At 39.6% G+C, this 14,945-nt stretch overlaps 1 protein-coding gene across 1 annotated transcript; it reads left to right on the top strand.

The window, feature by feature from the left end:
• The first annotated feature begins 6,081 nt into the window (after positions 1–6,081).
• Positions 6,082–10,963, top strand: LOC130926623 (uncharacterized). Its single transcript, XM_057851625.1, has 4 exons — positions 6,082–6,126; positions 6,362–6,654; positions 9,514–9,711; positions 9,789–10,963. The coding sequence occupies exons 1-4, from the start codon at positions 6,082–6,084 to the stop codon at positions 10,057–10,059; spliced, it is 807 nt and encodes a 268-aa protein (XP_057707608.1). The 3' UTR covers positions 10,060–10,963.
• The last annotated feature ends 3,982 nt before the right edge of the window (positions 10,964–14,945 follow it).

The raw sequence follows: 14,945 nt of genomic DNA, 5'->3' as shown, positions 1-14,945 counted from the left end.
CAACACGGACTTTCAACTCCCTCCACAGGTTTTCTATGGGGTTGGGATCTGGAGACTGGCTAGGCCACTCCAGGACCTTGAAATGCTTCTTACGAAGCCACTCCTTTGTTGCCCTGGCTGTGTGTTTGGGATCATTGTCATGCTGAAAGACCCAGCCACGTTTCATCTTCAATGCCCTTGCTGATGGAAGGAGATTTTCACTCAAAATCTCTCGATACATGGCCTCATTTATTCTTTGCTTTACACAGATCAGTCGTCCTGGTCCCTTTGCAGAAAAACAGCCCCAAAGCATGATGTTTCCACCCCCATGCTTCACAGTAGGTATGGTGTTCCTCGGATGCAATTCAGTATTCTTTCTCCTCCAAACACGAGAACCTGTGTTTCTACCAAAAAGCTCTATTTTGGTTTTATCTGACCATAACGCATTCTCCCAGTCCTCTTCTTGATCATCAAAATGCTCTCTAGCGAACTGCAGACAGGCCTGGACGTGTACTGGCTTCAGCAGGGGGACACGTCTGACAGTGCCGGATTTGAGTCCCTGGCGGCACATTTTGTTACTGACAGTAGCCTTTGTTACTGTGGTCCAAGCTCTCTGTAGGTCATTCACTAGGTCCCCCCGTGTGGTTCTGGGATTTTTGCTCACCGTTCTTGTTATCATTTTGACGCCACGGGGTGAGCTCTTGCATCGAGCCACAGATCGAGGGAGATTATCAGTGGTCTGGTATGTCTTCCATTTTCTAATAATTGCTCCCACAGTTGATTTTTTTACACCAAGTGTTTTACCTATTGCAGATTCAGTCTTCCCAGCCTGGTGCAGGTGCAATTTTGTGTTTCTCTGGTGTCCTTCGACAGCTCTTTGGTCATGGCCATAGTAGAGTTTCGAGTGTGACTGACTGAGATTGAGGACAAGTGTCTTTTATACCAATAATGCGCTAAGAACAGTGCCATTAGTACAGGTAACGAGTGGAGCCTCGTTAGACCTCGTTAGAAGAAGTTAGACCTCTTTGACAGCCAGAAATCTTGCTTGTTTGTAGGTGACCAAATTCTTATTTTCCACTCTAATTTGGAAATAAATTATTTAAAAATCAAACAGTGTGATTTTCTGTTTTTTTCCCTACATTCTGTCTCTCATGATGGAGGTTTACACATGTTACAATTACAGGCCTCTCTAATCTTTTCAAGTAGGAGAACTTGCACAATTGGTGGTTGACTAAATACTTGTTTGCCCCACTGTATCTTGTACTTTAATTTTATAGCTGACACTACGTTTCAGGCTCATCTACATTTTTGCCCCCCCGCCATAAAAGTCAAACTCCGCCTAAGGTTGTAATAACTTTTTTGGGTGATTTCTTGCAAGAAAAAGAAGAACTTGCTCAAAGGTGAACACGAAATACAGTCTACGAAAACTGCTGCGAATCTATCCCAACTAAAATATACAATTACTTGAAGTTGGCGTCCCAAGAGGAACCTCAGCTAACGAGTCGCGCGCCGCTTCACCGTTGTCAGATCGCGCGACGGCCCGCTGTTAAATTTCCATTCCAGCCGGCAAACGCCTCACGTTAAGTCTTGAAGCGCACCTGAGCCGAGATCCCGTCGGCGCACGAGCCGTGCGCCCCCTGTCAACGGGGCTGTCAATCAAAGCCCCGCCTGGCTGACACGCGCCCCCTGAGCCTTTGCACTTGTCACAGGGGCGACGGATGCGGGGCGGCGAAGGCGCCTTCCCTAGGCTTTCTCAATAGAGCGGCGCCGCGATTACGCCGAGTGTCATCATCATCATCCCGAAGGCTTCAAAAGAGGCTCGGAAGCGGCGGGCGAGGTGACGACTTCGCCGGATAGAAAAGTGTCTCGCAATTAGAGGCACCGACGACAACGAGAACGTCACTTCGGACGCCGCTACACGACATCTAATGATGGCGTTAAATAGTCAGGATGTCATCTGCACAACAACAGCTTTCCGGATTTGTCGCACGTTTCAGACAAGTGCAAATAAATGAGACTTTTGGGTTTTATTGACACTTGTTTGGCATTTAGGGCAAGTTTAGTCCTGCCCCGTGAAATTCAGCAGAGGGCGCCGTGTTACCAAGAAATTGAAACGCATCCAATATTTAGCTATACTGCATTCTGAAGACGTGTTTGTTACCTTGACTTAGGAGTTTCATTTGGGGTGTTGGCATACTTGTAAATCGACATATTTATATTTAAAGGGGAAATTCAGAATTTTTTACATTAGGCATAATTTCCGAGTTAGCGGGGGTTTAATTAGTCGGTGGAGTTGGTTTCAACAAATTCCTTGCCTTTTGTTAATTATTTGTTAGCAGTGGTGAATGAAATACTCACTTTTGTTTTTACTTACATAAAAGTACAAAGACAAAAATATAAGTAAAAGTAGAGAGACAGCGAGAACCAAAAGTCGTATTTGCCATGTGGCAAAACGGATTTTCCCATGCGGCATTTTTTTTTGCCATGTGACAAAATTGATTTCGCTATGTGCCATTTTTTCCATGTGGTAAAGTTGAATTTTCCATGTGGCATTTTTTTTCCATGGCAAAAGGGATTTTTCCATGTGGCATTTTTTTGCCATGTGGCAAAATGGATTTTGCCATGTGGCATTTTTTTCTGGTATGTGTTTTTATTGGTATGTGGTATATTTTTGCCATGTGGAAAATCTATTTTGTGGCATTTTTTTTGCCATGTGGCAAAATTGATTTTGCTATGTGGCATTTTTTTTTTTTTTTTTTGCCATGTGACAAAATTGATTTTTTCATGTGGCATATTTTTGCCATGTGGCAAAATATATTTTGACATGTGACATTTTTTATTGGTATGTGGCATATTTTTGCCATGTGGAAAATCTATTTTGTGGCATTTTTTTGCCATGTGGCAAAATTGATTTTGCTATGTGGCATTTTTTTTTTTTTTTTTTTTGCCATGTGACAAAATTGATTTTTTCATGTGGCATATTTTTGCCATGTGGAAAATCTATTTTGTGGCATTTTTTTTTTGCCAAGTGGCAAAATTGATTTTGCTATTTGGCTTTTTTTTTTGCCATGTGACAAAATTGATTTTGCTATTTGGCTTTTTTTTTGCCATGTGGCAAAATTGATTTTTCCATATGAAATTTTTTTGCCATGTGGCAAAATATATTTTGACATGTGACATTTTTTATTGGTATGTGGCATTTTTGGGGGTATATGGCATTTTTGCAGGCCATGCACGTCCATGCCTTTGATGGCTATGCACAGCCAAATTTTCCTTTCATTTTAAATGGAAACGTGTGGCTGTGATTTTTGACTACACACTTACCATTAAAGCGCATTGACATTCAACTGGCACCCAAGTAAGGCTATGCCACTGACGGCTATGCATGTCCAAATTTTCCCAAAAAAAAATGCCACATGGCAAAAAAATGCCACACGGCAAAATCCATTTTGCCACATGGCAAATACCACTTTTCGTTTTCGGCCCTTCTGTGAAATTATACAGTGGTATGAAAAAGTGTCTGATCCTTTTGGAATTTCTCATATTTCTGCATAAAATCACCATCAAATGTGATCTGATGTCAAAATCACACAGATTTGAAAACAGTGTCTGCTTTAACTAAAACCACCCAAACATTTATAGGTTTTCATATTTCAATGAGGATAACATGCAAACAATGACAGAAGAGGGAAAAATAAGTAAGTGAACCTTCTGCCTAAGGAGACCTAAGTGCAACTGAAACAAAATTTTACCAAACAATTTAAGTCTGGTGTGTGCCCAATCACTGAGGAGTGTTTTTAAGCTGCCCTGCCCACTATAAAACACACACCTGGTGAGAATTGTCTCGATGAGAAGCATTGTATGATGCGCATCATGGCTCGGTCAAAACAGCATTCTGAAGAACTGCGATCAAGGATTGTTGATTTGTATCAAGCTGGGAAAGGATACAAAACCATTCTGTAAGTCTGGATGTTCATTAATCGACAGTCAGAGAAGTTGCCTACAAATGGAGAGAGTCTGGCACTGTTGCTTCTCTCCCAAGGAGTGGCCGTCCACCAAAGATGACGCCCAAGAGTTCAGCGCAGAATACTCAGACAGGTAAAAAAAAAAAGAACCCTAGAGTGTCTGCTCAAGACTTACAGAAATCTCTGGCACAGTCCTATATCTCTGTGCACATGTCAACTAAATGTAAAATTATGGCCAAGAATGGTGTTCATGGGAGGACTCCACAGAGAAAGCCACTGCTGTCTAAAAAAAAAAAAAAAAACATTGTTGCTTGTTTAATGTTCGCAGAACAGCACTTGGACACGCCACAGAAGTTTTGGCAAAATATTTTGTGGACTGATGAAACCAAAGTTGAATTCTTTGGGAGAAACACCCAACTTGTGGAGGTAAAATGGAAGAGCTCATCAACATCAACACCTCATCCCCACCGTGAAGCACGGTAGAGGGAGCATCATGATTTGGGGCTGTTTTGCTGCCTCAGGGCCTGGACAACTTGCAATCATTAATGGAAGAATGAATTCAAAAGTTTATCAGGATGTTCTGCAGGAAAACCTGAGACCGTCTGCCAGACAGTTTAAGCTAAAAAGAGGATGGATGCTGCAACAAGACTATGATCTAAAAGTAAATCAACTTCAGAATGGTTTCAAAAGTTCAAAAGTAAGTTGCTTCTTTTACAACAGAAAAGGTAACAACAGTGGCAGTCAGATACCATTTTAATGTTTTTTCAGGTCATTCATTGTCATACAGAAGCAGCACGGCATAACGCCATGCTAAAAAGCAATTCAAAATATCAAAATGGCTTACCTCTTCGTCCTTTGTAGGACCATGGCCCCCAACAAAATGTTTATTGCATATGAAAAGTGAATGGCTTCACCTTGCTGGCATTAAACTGGTCTTTTGGACATCTGCGCAAGTTGATCCTTTCTTTAAATTTTTCCCTCCGAGTTTTTGGTTTCGGGAAACGTATGAAGCGTATGAAGAAAACATCCTTCATATGTCGTAATTTTGTGATATATACAAGTTCCATTGCAGCAGTGTTTGATCGGCATTTTCTCTTTTTGAAAGATTACTGGATAAAACAAGCAGAAATAACATGGATTGTATGCGAGGGCGTGTCTCCCGCGTTACGATGGCGACCTCATGGTCTAAAAATAGCATTCGTTCGTTACGCTATTGTAAATATCTTAGCATTCGTAGCATTTAAGCTAGCGGACCTATGTTAGGCAAATTAGGATCATTTAATCTACAAAATTTACATATTGATCAGACTTGATAGACGCTTGAACACCAATTGTTTTGTGTCAAGTGTTTTATTGTAAAAATGTCTGTCGTTTTGACCGTAAGTGTACATATGTGTGTTTCAGCTTTACGAATTTATTGATAAAGTTAAAAAAACAACAACAACAAAAAACACTGGAGACAAAAACAGCGTGGTAAAGTCGAAATCGCGTAAGTTGAGTACGTTGTAACCCTGGGACTACCTGTATGTAAACACACAGAGATCTGAACCAATATTAAAAAAACGTTCAATGATTGCTCAATATTATTTAAAACTGCATGGAGAAAAAAAAACAATGAAATTGACTGCACTGTAAACAGAATCTCAACAAGCTTCTTAACACAGTCAACTATCGGATGCCTACCCCCACCTACCATACAAGAGTGTGCAGCACTGAAGACGCGTTGCTTTCACTGTTAGTTTTTATTGGTCATATCTTGTTGACCTGCCTAATCTTACTTATACTTGTGGTGCTGCCTCTAGTGCTCAATTACGGTATAGTTGCACGGGGCTTATTGATCGCGCCGGCGGCATGAAAACAATTTGAAAGTAACGCTCCTCTTACTCGAGTCAATTTTTTTGCTAGTCTCCCCACCTCTGATTACGTGTTCGACGAGGCTTTGGCGCGAGAGGACAAAAACAGCAAATAGATGAGTCCCCCCACCCCCAAATCACTGCAGCAGTTTAAAAAAAATCTTCAAACAGGTGAATTAGCGCGAAGAACACTGAAATGGTTTTATCGTTTCCTCACTAATTAGCCAGCAGCCTAGTTTAGCGCCGGCGTTTTTCATGTAAGCGCGAATTGAAGGTACATTGTAATGCCGCCGCCGCCGCTGATGATGATGACTGTCCGCTGCGCTGGCGTGCGCGCGAGACATTAAAAGACAGACTAATAGCGCTTCCCCGGTGGATGTCTCCCTCTGGCCTTTATCAGGCAGCGGGGGGAGGGAAGGGAAGGGAAGGAAAGGCGGGGGCTGGGGGGCGGAAGCCAGCGGCACTCACGCTCCATTAGCGGACCCACTGCCGCGCCGCTCCGCCGGTAATTTGTGTAACGAGGTTGCAGCGAACCCGAGCAGCCCGGGCTTCGCCGAGTAATAGCCTCTCCTTCCCATCATCTCGCCGCTTTGCCGACCTTATTACGGATGCAGGCCGCGGCGTGCCTCGCCGCGCGGCGTCTCTTTCTCTCTCGCTCGCCGGTTCGCTCGTCGGCGCTCTTTCTCTCGACCTCGCGCTCTCTCTCTCGCTCACTCGGGCGTTACGTTTTCCCCTGTATCAGCAGCGCCTCCAAGCGGAAGAAAGCGGTACTACACGCGGTCGAAGGAGAGCGGTGTCAAACGCAAGCCAAGCAGGCGGGGGACACTATTTTTCAGCAGGTTCGAGAACGAAAGGAGGTAGGTATTTGGAATGTGGCAAAATTGATTTTGCCATGTGGCATTTTTTTGCCAAGTGGCAAAATGTGTTTTGGCATGTGACATTTTTTTGCCATGTGGCATGTTTTTGGTATGTGTCAAAATGGATTTTGGCATGTGACTTTTTTTGGCATGTGGCAAAATGTATTTTGGCATGTGGCATTTTTTAAATGTGGCGTTTTTTGGTATGTGTCAAAATAGATTTTGACATAGGGTATTTTTTTGCCATGTGGCAAAATATATTTTGGCATGTGGCATTTTTTTTTTTTACCTGTGGCATTTTTTGGGGGGGTGTATATAAAAATGGATTCTGGCATGTGGCATTTTAAAAAAAAAATTTCAATGTAGCAAAATGGATTTTGGCATGCTACATTTTTTTTTACATGTGGCATTTTTTTGTATGTGGAATTTTTTGGCTATGTGGCAAAATGTATTTTGGGGGTATATGTCAAAATGGATTCTGGCATGTGGCTTTTTTTTTTTTGCCATGCGGCATTTTTTTTTCTTCTATGTGGCAAAATGGATTTTGACATGCAGCATTTTTTATATGTGGCATTTTTAGGGGGGTGGGGTGTCAAAATGTATTTTGGCATGTGGCATTTTTAAAAAATATGGCATTTTTTTGTATGTGGCATTTTTTTGGCATGTGTAAAAATAGATTTTGGCATGTGGCATTTTCTTTTTACATGTGGCATTTTTGGGGGGGGTTTTGTGGCTTTTTTTTTTTTAATGTGGCAAAATGGATTTTGGCATGCTACATTTTTTTTTTTACATGTGGTATTTTTTTTGTATGTGTCAAAATGGATTTTGGCATGTAACATTGTTTTGCCATGTGGCAAAATGTATTTTGGCATGTGGCAGTTTTTTGGGGAATATGTCAAAATGGATTCTGGCATGTGACATTTTTTTTTTTTTTTTTTTTTTTGCCATGCGGCATTATTATTATTTTTTTTCTATGTGGCAAAATGGATTTTGGCATGCAGCATTTTTTATATGTGGCATTTTAAGGGGGGTGGGGTGTCAAAATGTATTTTGGCATGTGGCATTTTTTTTTCTATATGGCAAAATGGATTTTAGCATGCAGGATTTTTTTTATATGTGGCATTTTTAGGGGGGCGGGGTGTCAAAATGTATTTTGGCATGTGCCATTTTTTTGGGGTGTGTGGCAAAATTGATTTTGCCAATGTGGCATTTTTTGGGCATGTAGCAAAATGGATTTTGGTATGTGGCATTTTTTTTTTTTTTTGGTGTATGGCATTTTTGTAGGCCATGCAGTTCATGCCACTGACGGCCAAAAAAGTGCCACGTGCCATAATCCATTTTGACACATACAAAAAAAAAAAAAAAAAAAAAAATCCAGACGGCAAAGAAAATGCCACATGCCAAAACACATTTTGTCACATGGGAAATACCACTTTCCGTTCTTGCTGGGGTCATTACACACACACACAAAAAAAAAAAAAAAAAAAAACCCGCTAAGAATGTGTATATATGTATATATATAATGTATGAGGCAAAATTGTTTTTGCCATGTGGCAAAATGTATTTTGGCATGTGGAATTTTTTTTTATATGTGGCATTTTTTGGGGGGGTATACGTCAAAATGGATTCTGGAATGTGGCATTTTTTTTGCCATGTGGCATTTTTTTGTATGTGGCATTTTTTGGCTATGTGGCAAAATGTATTTTGGCATGTGGCATTTTTTTTTTACATGTGGCATTTTTTTGCCATGTGGCAAAATGTATTTTGGCATGTGGCATTTTTTTTTTTTGTATGTGGCATTTTTTGGCTATGTGGCAAAATGTATTTTGGCATGTGGCATTTTTTTTACATGTGGCATTTTTTTGCCATGTGGCATAATGTATTTTGGCATGTGGCATTTTTTTTTATGTGTGCATTTTTTTTTTTTGTTATGTCAAAATGGATTCTGGCATGTGGCATTTTTTTTTTTGCCATGTGGCATTTTTTTGTATGTGGCATTTTTTGACTGTGGCAAAATGTATTTTGGCATGTGGCATTTTTTTGCCATGTGGCAAAATGTATTTTGGCATGTGGCATTTTTTTTTTTACATTTAGCATTTTTTTGCCATGTGGCAAAATGTATTTTGCCATGTGTCATTTTTTCGCCATGCGGCAAAATTTATTTTGGCATGTGACATTTTTCTTTTACATGTGGCATTTTTTTTGCCATGTGGCAAAATGTATTTTGCCATGTGGCATTTTTTTTTTTTTTTTTTTAATGTGGCATTTTTTTGGGGGGTATATGTCAAAATGGATTCTGGCATGTGGCATTTTTTTGCCATGTGGCATTTTTTTGTATGTGGCATTTTTTGGCTATGTGGCAAAATGTATTTTGGCATGTGGCATTTTTTTGCCATGTGGCATTTTTTTTTGCATGTGGCATTTTTTGGCCATGTGGCAGAATGTATTTTGGCATGTGGCATTTTTTTTACATGTGGCATTTTTTTGCCATGTGGCAAAATGTATTTTGGCATGTGGCATTTTTTTGCCATGTGGCATTTTTTTTTGTATGTGGCATTTTTTGGCTACGTGGCAAAATGTATTTTGGCATGTGGCATTTTTTTACATGTGGCATTTTTTTGCCATTTGGCAAAATGTATTTTGGCATGTGGTATTTTTTTTTATATGTGGCATTTTTTTTGTTATATGTCAAAATGGATTCTGGCATGTGGCTTTTTTTGCCATGTGGCACATTCGACATATTTATGTAAAAAAAAACTGCTAACTGCCTGTTTTTGTTTTTCATCCAGGGATTTAAGCATTTTTTCACAAGAATTTTCAACGGAAAAAAACTTTTTGTTTGTGTTTCCAATCGGTCAGCTTTGACGGCCACGCCAGCAATGCTGGCTACTACGCCAGCCTTGAGCTAACCGAGGGCACCTGGTGCTATACCAACCCCTACGTCTACGGCAACAAGCCGATTTTCATCTACTTTGACCCAGTGCACCTCAGAAGAACATCTACAGCAGCTTACACAACTGCGGCTGTATGGTGCTGCCCAGGTGTCCTGGGGCTGAAGTAAGTGGCCAGCATTTTACACATTATAAATAATATTAATCAAAACACCTATCTTTCTAAAACAAAGTTTTTTTTAGGAGCCTAAGAGGCCAGCTACAAGTTGACTCAGAAGGTGATGGCGCGCTCTTTGATCGAGAAGCAGAGCGTCGGGCTTATCATGGGGGTCGTCAACCCCAACAGAGATGCCGGGCTGAGGCTCCTCGCCATGACCACTGGCAAGCAGGAACACAGGGACACGGCCTAGAGATGTTCATGAGGACAAGGGACAGCTGGAGACGGGCCGGACGGTCCTCAAGCGGCCATCTCTCCCCATGGCGTTCTTCGGAATGTCGCCGTGGAACTCCCTGATGTGCAGGAAGCGCAAGAGCACCTGCTGGAGTTCTGGCGGTCCTTCTTCAACTGTTTTATGCAAACTTCTCCAAAGATGTGACTTCAGAAGCCAGGAAGAACAAGGCCTTGGAGTGGCCCACCGGCAGGAAACGGAGCAGAGTCGAAGAGGGCAGAAAGGAGACGGCGAGGAACAGGGATTTGTACAAGTCGAGGAAGCTGACCAGAAAACGCAAGGCATAGAAGAAGGCTTTGTGATTGTTGAAAGACGAGCTCATATCCTGGTAATACCACATTGATTATTTGTACTGCCTGAATTATAGGACTATCTCATACGCATTTTATATTTATGTTTATGGCGGAAAACACTCTGAGACCACCAATTTGGCCTAATTCCAAAATTGTCCTACATGCATATGTGATGCATCATTGGAAAGCTTAAAATCTCAATTTTCTGGGGGAAGAATTTTTTTTTTTCAACAGCAAAACCCTAACTTGAAGCGAGAGCAGAATTAAAGACGCCACGATTTTAACGAGATATTATCGCGTACTTACCTCATTTCGATCCAAAAACTCCATGTAGCATGTATCACCGAGTGTCAAGACACAGCTGTGAATGGCCACAGCCAGATTTTTGGGGGATTTTATGGGTGAAACATGGTAATATAACAAGGGTCGCGATGCAGAAATCGCAGACAACAAGGAGTGGTTAAGATTTTCTTTTTCATATAGTTACCCTTTTAAACGTTATTTTTCAAATTTTCTTTGTTTGGATGGATTATTTATCATCTAACATATCGGTGGAAATGCGACAGTAACAAAAAAAAAATACTATTAAGCGATAGTTATGAGGTAGATATCCATGACTTTTTTTACAGACGCCAAATTTTTCATTGTGACGTAATGTGTTTAAAAGTTTAAAATATGCGAGTGATTAATTTTTTAAAGTCGTTTTTTTTCTTTAAACTAATTATTAGACATCAATTAATGATTCTAAGATAAAAAATGACAGACATTTTGAATAATAAATACAAATATTTACCTTCGTTAAAAAATTGAAAAATATATATAACCAGAATTAAGGGGGTTCTGACTCAACAAGACATGGAAAAACTTATGCATGCATTCATTTTCAGCAGATTGGACTATTGCAACGGTATATTTACGGGTCTTGATAAAAAATCAGTCAGGAAGCTGCAGCTAGTACAGAATGCTGCAGCCAGAGTCCTCACAAATACAAGGAAGCTGGACCACATTACACCGGTTTTGAAATCGCTACACTGGCTTCCAGTGAGTCAAAGGATAGACTATGAAATACTACTGCTCGTCTACAAAACACTTAATGGCCTTGGAACAAAATACATGCTTGATTTGTTAGATTCCTATGAGACATCTAGACCCCTAAGGTCGTCTGGAACCGGTCTCCTGCATGTTCCAAGAACAAGAACCAAGCAGGGTGAGGCAGCATTTAGTTATTACGCTCCTCACCTCTGGAACAAGTTACGTGAACGTCTGAAGTCTGCTCAAACTGTTAGCTCTTTTAAATCAGGGCGAAAAATGCTTTTGTTTCGCACTGCATATCCATAACTGTCTATATGTTTCAATCTACTTGCTTTCTATTCCTCTTGTGCTTATCTCCATTGCTTATTTCAATTATTATTATTAGTAGAAGTTTTTGTTTTATTTTTATTTATTTATTTTTATTCTATTTGTTATTAAATGCGATTTTTATATATAATTTTATTTCCGATTTTGATTGTGTTGGTTTTTACGTTGTATTGATTTAAACGTGATTTTTAATGATCTTCATGTGATGTAAAGCACTTTGAATTGCCTTGTGTTGAATTGTGCTATATAAATAAATTTGCCTTGCCTCGCCTTCTTTTTATGGCTAGGTTGAAACAAAAGCGGTTGCGCGATGTCTGTAAACGGGGGTTTTCAGGGTAAAACGGACAAATTACAAATCGTTCAGGGGCTTCATGCGCCATGAATCTGCTATGGCAGCATATAGACATATTGTTCTATCAAACACAACAGTTGATTTGGCTTAAAATACTGCAGTTTCTTTTAAAGAGGATCGCAAGAGCAAAAACTGCTTTTTCAGTCTTGTCTGTGTTTTTCGCCTTATTTAGATTTCATACTTGTACGTCAATTTTGAGATTTTAACATATCCTGCACTGTAAAGGGAGCTGCTCCACATTTTCAGTGTAAAACTATAGTGACAATAAAGGGCTATTCTATTGTATAATAATTTGTGACTGTACATAGAATTTATTAATGATCTATTTATAAATGATTTATAATTGATTCTGCATGTTTTCCTCAAGTATTAAGTTTCTGATGTAAAAATTGAGTGATTTATTAGCTGTTGAAAAAAATTAAGTTGCTATTTTGGGCAAAAACCTATATGATATGTTAAATATTGCTATTGATCCTGAAAATATAGGTGATTATCTATGCATTTGGTGATTTTTGTGCATCTAGTGTAAAATCTGAGAATTTTATAGCCATTTTAAGTTTTGTTATACTTATATTTTAAAAAAATAATCGGGATTATACAGTGCTGCTCGAAAGTTTGTGAACCCCACAGCGATGGTCAGATTTTTTGTAAAAAAAAACTAAAATAACCTTATTAAATGTTAAGTTATACCCAAATCCACAATACTGACATTCCAAATAATGGACTGAAACAAAAGAAATAGTTATATTGTCATTCTTTATTTAACAAAAGTGGTTGATTTAAGAAAAACTCAGATATCATGTGTGCAAAAGTATGTGAACCCCTTCAGTTAATAGGATATTGCGCCTCCTTTTGCAGAGATTACCTCAACCAAACGGTTTCTGTAGTGACTAATCAGCCTCTCACATCTACTTTGGGGGATTTTTGCCCATTCTTCCTTGCAGAACGCAGTCAGTTGAGAGAGGTTTGATGAGCGTCTGGCATGAACTGCTCGCTTCAGGTCCCGCCACAGCATTTCAATGGGATTTAGGTCAGGACTTTGACTGGGCCAGTCCAGAACACGAATCTTCTTCTTTTTCAGCCATTCCTTGGTTGTATTGCTGGAATGCTTTGGATCATTATCATGTTGCATGATCCACCTTCTGCCAAGCTTTAACTTCAAAACAGATGGCGTCAGGTTATGTTCTAGGATTTGACAATATTCCTCAGAATTCATGATTCCCTGGACTATGTGGAGTTGTCCAGGTCCTGAGGATGAAAAGCAAGCCCAGATCTTGACATTCCCACCTCCATGCTTCACTGTTGGGAGAAGGTTCTTTTGGTGGTATGCAGTGTTGACTTTTCGCCAGACATGGCGGTTTTGGTTGTGACCAAACAGTTCAATTTTGCACCTACATCAGTTGATGAAAACTCTTTTTAATTTAGTCTCGACAACACAACTGTTAAAAAAACAAAAAAAAAACTACTGAATTGATTGATTAGGAAATCAGGTTGAAATAATAGAAAATTCCAAAATGTTGAGGGGGTTCACAAACTTTTGAGCAGCACTGTATAAGGGAAAAACTTTTTTTATGCCGCTGCTCAGGGAGACTCGTATATGGCTACGGTCGGTGCCCGTTTTGGTTTTAGGTCAGTAGCAGCTTTGGTTTTGAAAATATTTGAATTTGAAGTTTTTGAAAATAGGCCCCCTGCGAATTGGCCCCGTTTTCCTTGTCATGTCAATAGGTTATGAAGTCTATGGGCGACCTACTACTTACACTAATTTTTCAAATTTTACAAAAACGAAAACATGGAGAGGGATTTGAATATCAAATTATTATAACTAAAGATGTCCCGATTGATCGGTATCGATCGGGTCCGATCACGTCATTTTCAAAGTATCGGAATCGCAAAAAAAAATATCGGACATGCCTTTTTTTTAATATATATATATATATATATATATGTATATATATATATATTTTTAAATCGTTTTCTAATTATATTTAACGTTACAGACAAAATTTCTTACACTCATCCAGAGTAGTTTTGGATTAAAGTAGGGCTATCAAATTTATTGCGTTAACGGCGGTATTTTTTTTTAATTAATCACGTTAAATAATTAACGCATGCGCTGCACAACCCACTCACACATTGTCGCGTTCAATCTATAAAGGCGCCGTTTTACCTATATATAGAGCTAAAAGGCAGCGTATAATGAGTCGAGTGAAGTTTGACAGCCTTTGGAGCCTTTTTTTATTTGACTAAAGCCTTACAATCCCTCTCAGCAATTAAAAAAATTGTGGGAGGCAATGTGGGGAAGAAAGGTAGTAGTTGATCATTTTCTTAACACCCTATTTTCTTTCCCAACGCAGAGAAGAAATACAGTGCCTTGCAAAAGTATTCGGCCCCCTTGAACCTTGCAACCTTTCGCCACATTTCAGGCTTCAAACATAAAGATATAAAATTTTAATTTTTTGTCAAGAATCAACAACAAGTGGGACACAATCGTGAAGTGGAACAAAATTTATTGGATAATTTAAACTTTAACAAATAAAAAACTGAAAAGTGGGGCGTGCAATATTATTCGGCCCCCTTGCGTTAATACTTTGTAGCGCCACCTTTTGCTCCAATTACAGCTGCAAGTCGCTTGGGGTGTGTTTCTATCAGTTTTGCACATCGAGAGACTGACATTCTTGCCCATTCTTCCTTGCAAAACAGCTCGAACTCAGTGAGGTTGGATGGAGAGTGTTTGTGAACAGCAGTCCTCAGCTCTTTCCACAGATTCTCGATTGGATTCAGGTCTGGACTTTGACTTGGCCATTCTAACACCTGGATACGTTTATTTTTTAACCATTCCATTGTAGATTTGGCTTTATGTTTTGGATCATTGTCCTGTTGGAAGATAAATCTCCGTCCCAGTCTCAGGTCTTGTGCAGATACCAACAGGTTTTCTTCCAGAATGTTC

The sequence above is a fragment of the Corythoichthys intestinalis genome, chromosome 12 (assembly GCF_030265065.1).
Source record: "Corythoichthys intestinalis isolate RoL2023-P3 chromosome 12, ASM3026506v1, whole genome shotgun sequence".
NCBI lineage: Eukaryota > Metazoa > Chordata > Actinopteri > Syngnathiformes > Syngnathidae > Corythoichthys > Corythoichthys intestinalis.
Note: the sequence above shows the minus strand (reverse complement) of the source record. Positions and strands in the feature narration are given on the sequence as shown.

What these genes read in the sequence shown, in the direction of transcription:
- LOC130926623 (XM_057851625.1), top strand. Translation starts at nt 6,082, where the DNA reads ATGCCGCCGCCGCCGCTGATGATGATGACTGTCCGCTGCGCTGGC. An exon ending in AGGTTCGAGAACGAAAGGAG is followed by an intron (nt 6,655 to 9,513) that starts GTAGGTATTTGG and finishes CCAATCGGTCAG; the next exon opens with CTTTGACGGCCACGCCAGCA. An exon ending in CCAGGTGTCCTGGGGCTGAA is followed by an intron (nt 9,712 to 9,788) that starts GTAAGTGGCCAG and finishes AGTTTTTTTTAG; the next exon opens with GAGCCTAAGAGGCCAGCTAC.